The sequence below is a fragment of the Mus musculus genome, chromosome 7 (assembly GCF_000001635.26).
Source record: "Mus musculus strain C57BL/6J chromosome 7, GRCm38.p6 C57BL/6J".
Classification (NCBI taxonomy): domain Eukaryota; kingdom Metazoa; phylum Chordata; class Mammalia; order Rodentia; family Muridae; genus Mus; species Mus musculus.
The window spans coordinates 109,501,559-109,516,759 of NC_000073.6; the positions used below are offsets into that span (position 1 = coordinate 109,501,559).

General features: G+C 43.9%; 1 protein-coding gene across 4 annotated transcripts in view; it reads right to left on the minus strand.

Annotated features, from left to right (window-relative positions):
• Positions 1–15,201, minus strand: part of Trim66 (tripartite motif-containing 66) — a 67,759-nt gene extending 52,558 nt beyond the window's left edge. The window contains exons 1-2 of one of the 4 annotated variants that reach the window (XM_011241835.3): positions 15,073–15,201; positions 6,246–6,477 (exon numbers count right to left, since the gene is read on the minus strand). Coding sequence is in view for 1 of the 4 variants with exons in the window: in NM_001170912.1 (NP_001164383.1) it covers positions 6,183–6,393 (211 nt within the window). In the remaining 3 variants the exon portion in view is untranslated. Of the gene's footprint in view, positions 1–6,182; positions 6,577–15,072 lie in introns of those variants that run through there. The other 3 variants (XM_006507961.4, NM_181853.4, NM_001170912.1) reach the window with 3 other exon arrangements.

Sequence of the window (15,201 nt, forward strand, 5' to 3'; positions counted from 1 at the left end):
AACACATGTAGAATACACACATATACTCAGGCATACAAGCATACACATAATTTCTAGTTATTTTTAAAATAATAAAGAAACCACATATATAATCAATTGCCCTTCTATTTCTGAATCAAGTGTCCTTATATCTAAAGGCCTTTGCCCTCCAGTTTAGTTTATCTCAGCCTAGATATCAGCATTTAGTTTTATGTACATGTTCTCATTTAATTTTGATTCATCAGGGCCCTCTAGAGTCACAGAACATGTGGAATGTCCTTCTATATTGAGGGAATTTATTATGATGACTTATAGTCTGTAGTTCAACTAACCCAACAGTGGACCGCTGTGAATGGGAAATCCAAGGATCTAGTAGTTGCTCAGTCCCACAAGGCTAGTTGTTTCAGCTGGTCTTCTGTAGAAGTAGATTACAACAGTTGTGCTGACAAATAAACGCAAGCAGGTGAAGAGGGAATCTTCCTTCTTCTGATGTCCGTATGTAGGTCTCCAGCAGAAGGTGTAGCCCAGATTAAAGGTGTGTGCCACCATGCCTGGATCTGGGACTTGTTTTGTCGAAGGCTGACCTTGAACTCAGAGATCTCTCTGCCTTAGACTCTTGGGTTTAAGGCCTGTACTACCTTGCCTGTGTCTAAGTTTTTCATAGCCACTATGCCGCAAGATCTCTATGCTAAGATCCAGGTCTGAAACTTGTATCTTCCAGCCTCAAGATCTGGATCACAGGTGAGCCCTCCAATTTGGGATTGTAGTTCATTCCAGATAGAGTCAAGTTGACAACCAGGAATAGCCATTACAGTAACATTCACATGGGCTATTTTCTACTGTCATCATATAGGCAAAACCAAACAAACAAAAAACGTCAAGCACAGAGAACCCCTCATTCAAGAAATGTCTCTCTACAACAGTGGAAACCATTACAGAAAACCACAACCCATGAAAATGCAGTGAATACATGACTGTGTGGTACCCAGCCCCAGCTGATACACCTACAACACACTCCTGCACCTAAGGCTCAGGAGCCATAGCAGAAAAGAAAGTGGAAAGATTGTAAGAGGCAGAGGAACAGGAAGCTTGCTGGGAGATTTCATCTCCTAAAAACTGTCAGAGAAGCTACACCCAGGAAGCCTCACCAATGCCACACCTAAACAAGGCCTGAACAAAGACTACACTAACAGACCCCAACCCTAGAAAAAGAACTACCGGCAACCAAAGGGTGCTAAGAGCAGGAGAAACAGTCTCCCCCAGGGATGAAACCCCCAATATTATTCAATAGTGAAATGGTCAACCTTGAAAATATATACATATAAGTAACATATGGACTAGTCAGGTTATATTTATATGTTTAGGAATTATAGATAGAAAGAAATAGGAAAGAACAATAATTAAAGAAATTAATGACTAATTACATTATATTTCTATATTTAGGAATTAGAGATAGATGATAGATACATAGATAAATAGATAGACAGACAGGCAGATGGACAGACAGATAGCAAGATAGCAATAATTAAAATGAGGTCATGGATTTGAGAGGAAGCAAATAAAGTATACAGGAGTGGTTGGAAGGGAGAAATTATGTAATTCTATTTTAATTTAAAATTTTTTTTAAATACTTAAGAACATTAAGGCTGAGAGATGACTCAGTAGTTGAGAGCACTGGCTGCTCTTCCAGAGAACCTGGGTTCAATTCCCACATGGCAGCTCACAACTATCTGTAACTCCAGTCCCAGGGCATCCGACACCCTTACATAGACATACATGCAGGTAAAACACTGCATGGTGCACATAAAATAAAAATAAACAATTTTAAAAAGGAAAAGAAATGAAATCCAGAATTAAAAAGAATAAATGAATGCAGAGGAGGAGGGAGGGGAGGAGGGAGAGGAGGAGGAGGGTAAAAAGAAATGGAGTAAGTTTCCCAAGTCATACAATCAGTAAGAGGCAGGCAGATCCAGATAGGCATTCAGAGACCCACATATGCTGATATTAACTCTCACAGTTTGATTCTCCACAGTACTTAGAATAATTAGGAAAACAGCATTATGATTGTAAAATTGTTGTTAATATGAATTAATGTGCTAATTTTATAATTTCTGGGGTTTTTAAAAATTTTTTAAATCAGGGTCCCACCTTGTAACTACGACTGGCTTGGAGCTCCCTATGTAGCCCAGGCTGTCCTCAAACTCCCAAAGATCCACCTGTTTCTGTCTCCCAAGTGCTGGGATGAAAGGCATGTGCCATTGTTCCTGGCCAATGTTCTAATTTTAATTTTAAAAAGTCATTGAGACCCAAAAAAAAAAATAATAATAATGTTATTGAGACATGTCAGTTCACACTGAAAACCTTAAATAAAATCAAAGACCCAAGAAATAAAACTCTAAAATTCTTAGAAGAAAAATAAAAAGCTCTATCATATTGGATATGGTAATGATTTCTTGGAAATGAAAAAAAAGGCATGAGCAGCAAAAGAGAGTAAGTCATATTTCATCATAACCAAAAACTGTGCCTCAGTCCCACTTGGGAAAAAGAAGAAAGCAATCACGGCGGGGGGGGGGGGTGTGTGTGAGAAGGGGGGACCTAGGTAGGAGAAGAGGCGGGGAGGGGAAAAGGGGAACATGATCAGGTACTGTGGGGGTTGGTGGGGGGAACAGGACTGAAGCCCTGAGGGCCAGCAGAAAGAATGGAAACAGGCAACCTCAGGAGGTAGGAGGTGGGGGGACCCTCTAGAATGTACCAGAGACCTGGGAGGTGAGAGACTGTCAGGTTTCAAAGGGTGGGACCTTAGATGAAATGCCCTACAATGGGGAGAGGAAACTTTTAGAGTCCACCTCCAGTAGAAAGACAGGACATAGAGTGGAGGGATGGGTGCCATCCCACAGTCACATCCCTGACCCAGATTGTTCCTGTCTAAAAGAATCACAGAGACAAAATAGAGAAGAGCATGAGAGAAAGGAGGCCCAGTGACAGGCCCAAAGTGGGATCCAGCTCAAGGGGAGGCCCCATGGCCTGACACTATTACAGATGCTATGGTATGCTTACGAACAGGAGCCTAGCATGGCTGCCCTCCGAGAGGCCCAGCAAGTAGCTGAAGGGATCCAACCAATGGAAGGAAGCCGGGGACCCCTGTGGTTGAATTGGCGAAAAGCTGTAAGAAGCTGAAGCGACCCAAAGGAAGACCAGCAGTCTCAATTAACCTGTACCTCCAAGATCTCTTAGACACTGAGCTACCAACCAGACAGCATAAACCAGCTGATATGAGGCCCCTGACAGACTGCCTGGTCTGGCCTCAGTCAGAGAAGATGCACCTAACCCTCAAGAGACTTGAGGCCCCAGGGAGTGGGGAGGCCTGGGGCTGTGGATCTGCTTGGAGACCAGATGGGGAAGGGGGGACAGGGGCAAGTAGCAGATGAGGGACAGTCAGAGGGCTAACTGGTAGAGGGATAATGACTGGACTGTAAAGAAAGATTGAAGAATAAAACAAACAAACAAAACAAAAGCAAAAAACTGGTGCATCAGCAAGATGAAAAGCAACCTACAGGATGGAAGGAAATATTTGCAAACTGTGTACCTGAGAAGGGACTAATCACCAGACTGCATACTGAACTGTGGTACTCAATGGCAGAAAGACCCAGTTAACAAAGGCAAGCCTGCCACACTGCATCCATTAAACAGCAACTTTCTGTGCCCCTGTCCTTCTGGGAATCACCATTCTATTTTCTGTCACCATGAATCTGGCTCAAGGTGCCACCTTCAACAGCACCTGGCCTTGTGAGGAGTTCTTTATATACAGCCTAGGTAGTAACACATTTTCCAGGGTCACCCTCTACAAATTTACTGTATTTCCAGAATTGTGTAAGTGAGGACATCTTAAACTCCTTCCATTTGCAACCTCTTTTTTTTTTCTCTGAGAAATGTTATGTAACCCCAGATATGTGAGGGTACAAAGTGGGCATATAAACCAAACATTTACTGGTAACTAATTATAAAGGAAATAATTTAAAAACAATTCTTTGGCACACATATAATTTTACCATTTATTACATATGAAAGCAAGTATTAAAGATGCACACCAGCACCCACATAAAATGCTGAGCGTGGCAGTAAACACCTGTAACCCTTGCTTTGGGGACGGAGACAGGAGGGTCCCTGGGGCTTGCTGGTCAGCCAGTCTAGCTAATCAGTAGCTCCAGGTTCACTGAGAGAAGACCCTCTCCCAAAAAACTAAGGTGGAGAGAAAAGAAGAAATATATCAATCTTTTGCCTCTACACAAATTCACACACATGTACTGGCACACACACACACATTTCCATTCACACAAACAATACATACACTAAGCCGGGCGTGGTGGCGCACGCCTTTAATCCCAGCACTCGGGAGGCAGAGGCAGGTGGATTTCTGAGTTCGAGGCCAGCCTGGTCTACAAAGTGAGTTCCAGGACAGCCAAGGCTATACAGAGAAATCCTGTCTCGAAACAAAACAAAACAAAAACAACAACAACAAAAAACACACAATACATACACTATGTATATGTGCATGTATGTATGTATGTATGTATATATATACTTATGTATGTTTATACAAACATACAAAGTGGTTTGTTTTTGAGACATCATCTCACCATATAACTCTGGCTGTCCTAGAAACTTCCAATGTAGACCAGGCTGGCCTCAAATTCACAGAGATCTACCTATGCCTCCCAAGTGGTAGGATTAATAGCATGTACCTGATATGATGTTTGTAATGTTTAATGAAAAGAGTTTAATTTCAGAATCCATATGTTGGTTTTTAAAATGAAAGTACACAGCCAGGCGTGGTAGCACTCTCTTATAATCCCAACATTTGGGCATCTGGGGCCAGAGGATAACCATGAGTTTGAGACTATCCTGACCTCCATATTAAATTCCAGGCCAGCATGGCCACAGCACTATAAACTGTGTGTCCAGCAGGAATGAAAATATTCTGAGTCTTGTGCCAGACTACTGAAAGAGTGGACCCTCAGAAACTATAATTTCCTTAGAGATTTCCAGCTTCAAGAGAAAATGACTGAAGCCTTGGGGTACCTGGGTTGGGGGGAATTGTCTATTGGAGGAGATATTGCAGAAGAAACAGGAGCTGAGACCATGATGGGCAGAAGCCTACATCTTGACCAGACTGCTTAGTTCTGTATATCCCTGGCCTTGCATTTAAACCCGAAGCTCCTGTCAGGACCCAGAAGATAGACTTAGAAGATGGCTGGATCTCTACACCTCTTCCCAATGAGGCCACAGTGAATAAATCTCCTTTTCTGCTCTTCAGTATTAATTTGGAGTATGGAAGATAGGTAAACAAGACTGACTTTTTGGGGCCCAGGTATAACCCTAGGTCTAACAGCGTAAGACTCTGACTAAAAAAAAGAAAAATTAAAAATATACCCTATTTCCTCTGTACTCTAAACTCACAGCAGACTAAAAGAGATTGCTTTCTTGCCACAGGTTCAGAGAATCAAAATCCAGATTTAAAGTTCACTTTTAGCCCAGATAACTCAAATAATACCTCAATTTATGCTACAAATGGTTTTGGATATACTGTAGAAAACAAACTAAACAGTAAAGATGAAGGACGATGCCTGAGCCAGGGCGCTCCTGTTTTGACTCCCACTGTACACTTCCACACTGCCTGAGCCTCACACCCCTGCCAGGAACACTGAAAGGAGGGGACCTGCTTCCTGTCCCTGGGGACTTCACAGCTTTCAGTGCGACTGTTTCCTAGGAAACCTGACAGTCAGGAGTAAGGTACTCGCTCCCCCCTGCCGGGCAGCAATTTCAACAGTTCAGCACGGTTCCTGTTCAAACTCTGTCCCTGACCAGCACTGGGAGGCCAGCTTTTCTCTCTGCCCTGAAGGCTGTGGACTCCGGGCCACACCCTCTCAATCTTTGGATGGAGGCAGTCAAACCCTGAACCGAAATCTTCAAAGACTTCTTAGTCTGCCACCGATTTAAGGAAACCCCAGAGATGAAAGGTCTCCAGCTCACAAACCCCGGAGGGTTTGCTGTGTCTCTTAGATTCCCTAGAGACGCTTTCAGCAATGAATATCCCTTGGGCATTTAGAGTCTGATTCTCTCTTCACCTGCAAGCTTGGTTCTTATGAAACAGGTAGAGGCCTGACTTGTAGACTGAGGCGAGCCATGAGGCTTTTTATACTTACTACCTGGGTAAGCCCTGGTAGCATGCCCTAGCTCCTGCATGAAGCCCTGGTAGCAATCCTTACAGAGCAGATGTTGGCACGGTAAAAGCCGGGAGCCCTCAGCTTGTAGGTCCCGTCCACACATAGAGCAGGTCGGTGCCAGAGCCTCCACGCGTTCATCTGTAGAGCAGTGTGGCTGACTTGGAATGCTCACAGGCAGGCCTGGGCTCATGTCTGCACCTGAGTTTGGGGCTTCAGCTTTTCTGCTGACATCTTCGGGGATGAGGCATCGTGTAGCGCGAGCAAGCTCCTCTCCCTGCAAGTGAGGCACAGAGCAGAGGGACTTCACTTATTCTTTGGGATGGGAGCAGTTCTTGAACAGGTAAGAAGAGAGAGTCTCCGAGGTCCAAGTTATGACCCGCAGTCTCAACCCAGTACCCGAGCTCAGAGAGAGTCCAGCATCTCCACTGTGACAGCCAATCCTGGGGGTGTCTGCTAGGTTCTGTGTTTCTAAAGAAGCTTGATGGACTTCAAAGGTGCCCCAAACTACTTGCGCCTCTCCTTCCTGGTGAACAAGGTGATCCAAGTTCACTTTTGGAAAAGGGTTGAAAAATTATAAAGTGCCAAGTTTACATACCTAGATTAATCCTCACAAACTCCCTCTTGGAGATAGAGATTATGACACTTTTACAAATTAAATAAATCAGGAGGTACCAGCTGAGGAAGATGAGGCTCTCAGAAGCAGGATAATACACCAAGATAAAGTTCAAATTCAAACACAGATCAGCCTGATTCTAGACACCACAGTCGGAATTGCTGGAATGTTCTCAGGCTCAGATCTTTTCGTGAGTTTGTTTGTTTGTTTGTTTGTTTGTTTTTTCCATGAGTTTTTTTTGTTTGTTTTTTGGGTTTTGGTTTTTCGAGACAGAGTTTCTCTGTATAGCCCTAGCTGTCCTGGAACTCACTTTGTAAACCAGGCTGGCCTTGAACTCAGAAATCCGCCTGCCTCTGCCTCCCAAGTGCTGGGATTAAAGGCGTGCGCCACCACACCCAGCTTTTTCCATGAGTTCTAATAATCTTTTTAATGTTTTATTTTTAAATTGTGTGTGTTGGGGGTGGTGGAGTGTATTTACATGTGCACATAAGTGCAGTTGCTTGCAAAAGCCAGAAGAGGACAACAGCTGCCTGATGTGGGTGCTGGGAACCAAACCCCAGGTCCTCTGTAAGAGCAACCTCTCCAGCCCCATTTTTTTTTTGTTTTTTGTTTTAGGGTTTTAAAAGTTTTATTGTATAAATCTATGTATATCTATGTATATAGATGTTTTGTCTACATGTGTGTCTGTGCACCAGGTGTGTACCGGGTGCCTATAGAGCCCAAAAGAGGGTGTCTAACCCCTGGGACTGAAGTTGCAAAGGGTTATGAGCTGCCATTGTGGGTGACAGGAAATTAACCCATGTCCTCTGGAAGAGCAGCCATTGATCTTAGCCATTGAGCCATTGCTCTGGCCCTCTAATAATTTGCTTAAATACTGCTTCTCTCAAACAGTGTTTTAAAGGCATAGCTATTCTATATCATTTACATGTTCACCTTAAGATTTTAGGGACAGTACTGAGCCTGTGAGCTCGCTCACAGCAAACAGTATTACCTACCTGAGATTACTAAGGAGAGGGGAAGGCATGACAACCATCCATTCTTGTCACATGGAGTTTAAATGGCACTGTAGGACATTGTTGTTCAAACAACCACACACGTGAGAAGCATGTTTAAATTGCAGTGGTAAATTCTGTTTGACAAAACCTTACCTGCATATGAAATTAATATTGCTATCTGGTTGCTTGGGTCTTGCAGGTTTTATCATGTTTGAATACTGGTTCTACGATCTTGTAAGTTACAGCCAAAAGGAGCCTGTGTCTACTTTTATATTTGTATTTAATAGCTATGTCATTCAGTCTGCCTGGGACTCTGCAATTATGCAAGTCTAGATCTTTAAGAACTAAGTCCACTAAGGAAAAACAGTGCTGAGGTTTGGGGAGGCCAGGCGTCTGGAGACCGGGAAGGTAGCACCACGTAGATGGATGGATGTTGGGAGAGGTCTCTGCAAACCCCGGGCCCCACAGAGCAGTGATCTACATGAGGTAAGAAGGCAATCCTGTTCAACACAACTCAGCAGCTGGTGTTGGTTCAAACTTCTAGAATCTGAAACTAAGCAGTTCTTAAAGGTATATTTAAGAAAACAGTACAATTTGAAAAAATTTTCCTGGTATAACACAATCCCATGTACACAAGGAGGCATAATTACATTGAATCTTATCTCAAAGTACATGTCACTTCTTCCATAAAGATTGGTTCTAGAGATAGGCTACATGTGTTATCTTAAGGGCCTAAAGCAACGGTTGGTTCTCGACCATCCCAAAGCTTCGACCCTTTAATATAGCTCCTCATATAATTATTTCATTGTTGCTACGTCATAACTGTAACTTTGATACTGTTGTGAATTGTAGTGTAAATATCTGATATGCAGGACATCTGATACGTTATTCCTATGATAGGGTTGTTCTACTCCCCAAAAGGGGTTATGAACTCTATTGAAAGCCTTGGGCCTAGAGGGAAGATCTGGGGTTGTCTCTGTCATACAGAAATCCTTAAGGTCATCTAGACTATTAAGTGTTTCCAGTCCTGCTTGTGGGAGCCCAGGAGATCCCCTGGACATGCAGATAGCACAAGGATCATCTAGGCTTTAGCTACCTCCATTCCCAGCCTTCTGGGTAGAAAACGGGTTATGCTTCTTTTTCCTTGAAACATGCCCGGTTCCCCCAGTGCTATCTGTGAGCCAAGGCTCCTCTGTGCTCCCAACAGGATGGACTTTCACTCCCAGTCCTGTGGGCCCCATCCAGGCAGTTCTTTCCTAAAAGCAGCCAGCGCGACTCCAGTAGAGGCAAGGGGGTCACTTAGCAGGTTTAAGTGTGTGCGTGAGTTGACAACATTAGATCAATGGTTCTCCAACTTTGTGGCTTGAAATCCACTTTTTCCCCTTAAGATAGTGCCTCATTTTGTAGCTCTGGCTGGCCTAGAACTCCCTATGTAGATCAGGCTAGCCTCAAACACATAAGGACTGCCTGCCTCTGTCTTCAGGGGGGTGGGATTAAAAACATGCTCCACCATTCCCAGCTGCTCAGTACAACTGTCCAGGGGCTTCCCATTCCAGAATCAGCACGCTGAGGCACCAGTGCAACTGTGGTTTTTAAGGTGGCTTAATCTGGCAGCAGAATCTGGCAGCTCTGCCCACGTGATACTGACTTTGCAGTCATGAAGGATGCCAGAGCAAAGAGCTGTGGAGGTTTGTGTCAGGGTTACTGAAGGACAGAGGCCAAGGAGTCCCTGAGAGACCACTGCATGAAGCTGTAAGGTGAAGCCTAATTTGTAATGGAAATCCCAGAATGCTGCCAATTCCAGAACCCTGGGAGTTTGCCCAGGAAAGCTACAGCCGTGAAGAGGAGTGTGTGCTACTACAGGTAGCAGAGTTGGAGAGACAGGACTACCCAAGCCCTCTGGAGTCAAGGTGACTCCAACAGAGGTTGGACACAGAGCTGCAGAATGAGGGGTTTGTCCTGCTGGGTTTCAGCTTTGGTCTGACCTTTTCTTGGTATGTTCCACTTCTGCCTTTTGGAATGGAAATGTGTAGTTTGTGTCACTATACCCAGACATTATATGTTCATAGAATGCATCTTGTTTTGGTTTTCTAGAGGCTCACATTTAAGGATTCGTCCTGGGTTTTAGCAGACACTTTGTGCTTTGAACTACTGAATGATGTTGAGACTGCTAAAGACCATGGGGATATTTGAAGATAGTGTCACTGTTGTATTATGAGATGAAAATGAAATTTCAAAGGCTGTGGTTGGGGATCAAGAGGACAGGGTGTGGGAGTGTTGTGTTAAGTTTCACTGTCCACTTGAGGAGATTGAGAGTCACCAAGGAAACACACCTCTGCAGTGAGGGTGTTTGCAGAATGGTTTCCTGAGCAGAGCAGACTTCCTGAACATGGGTTACACCATGCCATGTGGCCCTGGACTGGAGAAGAGAGAATATGACCTATGCATCAGACTCACCTGTCTGACTCCTGACTACAGGTGAAATGTGACTGATAGCGTTATCCATGTTAATCCAGGAAAAAGATCATTAATACTGTTAGGAAAATTTTTTTGAACTTATGAACATCAGGGGTCCCCTCAGGGTCTAGAGGGCATACTTAGAGAAGCTGCTACATCAGACTTCACATGATAAGCCTAGACTTCTGGGAGGTGAGATCATAGCTAGTGAGCACTGTGCAAGCTGTGGAGAGAGATAGCTTCTTCGCTCTTGTTTTCAGAGGGTGAGAGGTTTAAGGCATAGCTAGGCAGGGCATTTCTGAGGCTAGGAAAGGTGAGGAGAGCCTTCACATCCCTCTCCTCTGCCGCTCTTCCCTATAGCTTGGGAAGTTTCTTCCTGACCAAGGAGTTAGTTTGGAAGATTATACTTAAGCCAGGGATGCCACATTCTAACTTCTACAAGAAGCACGGCTTCCTACATAAAGTTTCCACATATACGAATCTGTGTCCAGTGTTACCAAATCTTAATTTTTTTTTATTTTTTATCTTTGGATTTTTCTAGGCAAGGTCTCTCTGTGTAGCCCTGGCTGTCCTGAAACTTGCTCTGTAAACTAGGCTGGACTTGAACTCAAAGCTCTGCCTGCCTCTGCCTCTCGAGTGCTGGGATCAAAGGCATGTGCCACCACTGCCTGGCTGTCTCTTTTCAAAACACCAGAACCTAGGTTTTTATTTGCACTTTAAAATGTTGAGACTGGGGAGATGGCTCCGTAGGTAAAGTCACTGCTAAGCAGGCATGAGGGCCTGAGTTCAAATCTCCAGAGCCCATGTAAAAGCTGGGTAGAGAAATCTGCGCCTATAACTACAAGGCTGGGAGATAGAGACCAGCAGACCTGGGGAGATCACTGCCAAACTAAAAAAAATGAGGTGAAGAAGCCATTGAGGAAACACACATGTCCACATACATGCATATAACACAGACAGACAGACAGACAGACACACAGAGAGAGGGAGAGAGAGAGAGAGAGAGAGAGAAAAACGTCAGTTATTTCAGTCATCTCTTATCATTGTAACCTGAAATAATCTCATTACACATGGAAAGGGTCTGCTTTGACTCAGCCTTAGCAGCAACCCCATAGTGTGGTCAGGTGCACAGGAGTCTGGGAGGACTACACCCCGAATGACCTAAAGGCCCCCCATGAGGCTCCATGCCTCACAGGTCCCATCACATCCCCAATTGCACAAGCTGGGGAACATTTAGCGCTGGGTACGGTGGTGTAAACCTTTAATCTCAGCATTAGAGAGGGCAGGGCAGCCTGGTCTCTATGGCAAGTTCCAGGCCAACCACAGCTACATGATGAGATTCTGTCTCTAAAAAGCAAACCAAGTGGCCAGAGAGACGGCTCAGCACTTAAGAGCACTGGCTGCTTTTCCAAAGGTTCTGAGTTCAAGTCCCAGCAACTACGTGGTGGCTCACAACCATCTGTAATGGGATCTGACGCCCTCTTCCGGCACAGGTGTGCATGCAGATAGAACACTTATACATAAAATAAATAAATAAATATTTTTTTTTAATTAAAAAATGAATCCTAAAAAAAACCCAGACAAAACAATAGCAACAACAAAGATCCAAGATATAGAAATAACTAATTAGGTTTTAAAAGAATAAGAAAACACCCTGGCTCAACACATATCAGCAGCATTCCACCATGGGGAACCCTAAGCTAAACAAAACTCCAGCTAAACAGTGTGGCAGGAGGGGAACCCTTGCATGCAGCACTGCCTTGCCACAGACCACCTGCCTTAACATCACAGTGCATCTGGGGATCTGTGGTAAGGAAACAGTTGCTGGATGTCTTTAACCTTCTGAGAAATGATGTGGCAAGCCACTCCACATCATACTGGGGTGAGAATCCCAAAGACTGCTTGCTTGGGTAAGTTCGAATTATCATCAAAAATAGTGTTTATGTCTGTGGGAAAGTGAGTGAGAAACGCTGGCGGGAATACACACTCTGCCAGACTGCCTAACACACATTTTCTGTTTGTTTGCTGGATGTCTTAGATGCAATCCTGCGGCCACAGCTCTATCGGATGGCTTTCTCATCTCTGTTTACTATTCTCTCTTGCCCTAAGCCCTGGCATCTATGTATAGTGTCAGTACTGAGTGCATACACCAAATCAATACTTGTGAAGAGAATGACTGAGTGATACTTTTTCATTCAAAGAGTTAAAAAAAAAAAAAGATTCAAGGCAGCGGTGCTCTTTCTTCCTAGAATTCACAGAGCAGGAAAATGAACTCACGCTTCTGTGTTCTCAGGTACTGAATACTGTGAAATTAAATTAAAACATGGAGACTTAAGCCTGTCTTGTTTGTACTGTTTGATAAGCTGGTCTCTTAGACATGAGTGTTCTTTCTTTCATGTTTCACTATATTGGACTTGAATGGCAGGACTTTCTATCTCCCTGTCCCACAAATGTGTCGGAAACCGTGCTGGAGTGTAAAGTCAGTACAGTTACAGTAAATGTCAGGCGGTCCAGGAAGATTTAAAACAAACACAGTCCAACATGGGAAAGAAACGTGACTAGAAATCACAACCCCCAAATCCTGTTTGTTTGTCTTTTGCTTTGTGCTTTAGAAAACTCCATCTGCCAGGTGGCACAGCCTTTAGTCGCAGCACTCGGGAGGCAGAGGCAGGCAATCTCTGAATTCTAGGCCAGCCTGGTCCACAGAATGAATTCCAAGACAGCAAGGGCTACACAGAGAAACCCTGTCTCAGAAATGAAAAGAAGAAAGGAAGGAAGGAAGGAAGGAAGGAAGGAAGGAAGGAAGGAAGGAAGGAAGGAAGTCCTTTCACCTATGGATTTCCCTGCACCCTAAATGCTATAATCAAAAACTTCTTAAAGAGCTGACCAAAGCTCTGAGCATTGGGAAGTTAAGATGTAATTAGAAATTGTACATAATGTTGGCATACAAATTGGTTCAACCTATCTGAAAAAAAAATAGCATCATAAAATGAATCATACAAATATTTATACCCTATAATCCAGTAATCTCTCTCCTGGGATTTTATTCTAGACAAGTTATTGGTCAAAAGAAAAAAAGTCCATTATACAAAATGCTCTCTGCACCTTTGTCTCTAACAACAAAGAACCAAAACACAAAAACAAAATACACAAGATGGCTTAGTATGTTATAGCACATGCCGAAGGCAAATTACTCTTCAGCTGTGGAAAATAAACCTGAAGCTGAGATTACAGCTCAGTGATAGTGCTTACCTAGAATGCTCAAGGTGCCAGGTTCGATTCCCAGCACCACAAGAAATAAAATGAGCCAATCCTTATTCCTGGGCAATGATACAGAAAATGATGTGGGGATTGGGAGATGGCTCAGTGGTTAGAGTCCTGGCTGCGAAAGCCTGCAGACGGGAGTATGACCCCTAGCACCCACATATTTAAAAAAAATCCATAAACAGCCGTGTATGACTGTAATCTCTGGGGGATGAACATGGGTGAATCCTAGGCACTTGATGGCCAACCAAGCCTAGTCAAAACTGTGAGAGACCTTGTCTCAAGGGAATAAGGCAGAGAGCAAAAGATGACACCTAGAAACAAACTATTCTTCTGGCCTCCATGTATATACATATATACATGCATACTCTCCGTACACACACACACACACACACTCACACACACACAGATTAGCATACTGTCATCATTAACTCTGCATATAGCCCATTACCGTCTAAACATGATCTGAAAATTGACATAAAGTTTTGTGAGACTATGATTTGAGATGTTTATCCTCCTTTTTTCAGAACTTCTTTTCATGCTGTTTTTTTGTTTTAAAAGATTTGTTTATTTGTGTTTATATGAGTGCACTGTAGCTGTGTTCAGACACACCAGAAGAGAGCATCAGATCTTATTATGAATGGTTGTGAGCCACCATGTGGTTGCTGGGAATTGAACTCAGGACCTCTGGCAGAGCAGTTGGTGGTCTCACTGAGCTATCTCTCCAGCCCCTCATGGTGTATTTTTGTCCCATTACATGTGTACACACACACATATATATATAATGTATATACATTTAGAAACACTTGTAGACTAAATATGGACTTCCAAGTTTTTGTACTTCTCACTATGTAGCCTTGGTTGGCCCCAAATGCATAAAGATCCACCTGGTCTTGCCTCCCCAGTACTTGGACTAAAGACCTGTGGTATGACAGGCCAGTAGTCTCCTTTTAGAAGGAGAGCAACATAAGTTTTCCTAATATCCAATTAAAGATGAAGAGCAAGAAGATAAGGCATGGGGCTGGAGAGATGCCTTGGTGCTTAGGAGAACTGGCTGCCCTTCATCCAGAGGACCCAAGTTCACTTGTCAGTGACCTCGCTGGGTGGCTCACACACCTGTAACTCCAGAGGACCCAACATCATCTGACTTCTCAACAGCACACATACATATAAATGAAAATATATCCCTTAAAAAAAAAAAAGGAAGAAGGCCGGGCAGTGGTGGCACACGCCTTTAATCCCAGCACTTGGGAGACAGAGGCAGGCGGATTTCTGAGTTTGAGGCCAGCCTGGTCTACAGAGTGATTTCCAGGACAGCCAGGGCTACACAGAGAAACCCTGTCATGAAAAAATAAAAAAGAAGAAGGAGAAGGAGAAGGAGAAGAAGACAGGTCTGGAAGTGGTCATACTTCCAAGAACAGCTGCTGTCTGAAGTCCTAAGGAAAATCAGGAACCCTGAGAAAAAAAGGAAAGAGGCCAGCAGGGCACTCTTTCAGAAGATAGTGTGTTGCCAGGACCAGAGGAGAGATCTGAGATTTACCTGCCTCCCCAGGCAGCCACTGCCTGGCACCATCTCTCTTTGCCTCATTCCACAAGTGTTGTCTGAGCTCTGAACCTCCAAAGTAAGTAGCTCAAATGCCTGCGATGTCACAAGGCTGTGATATACTTC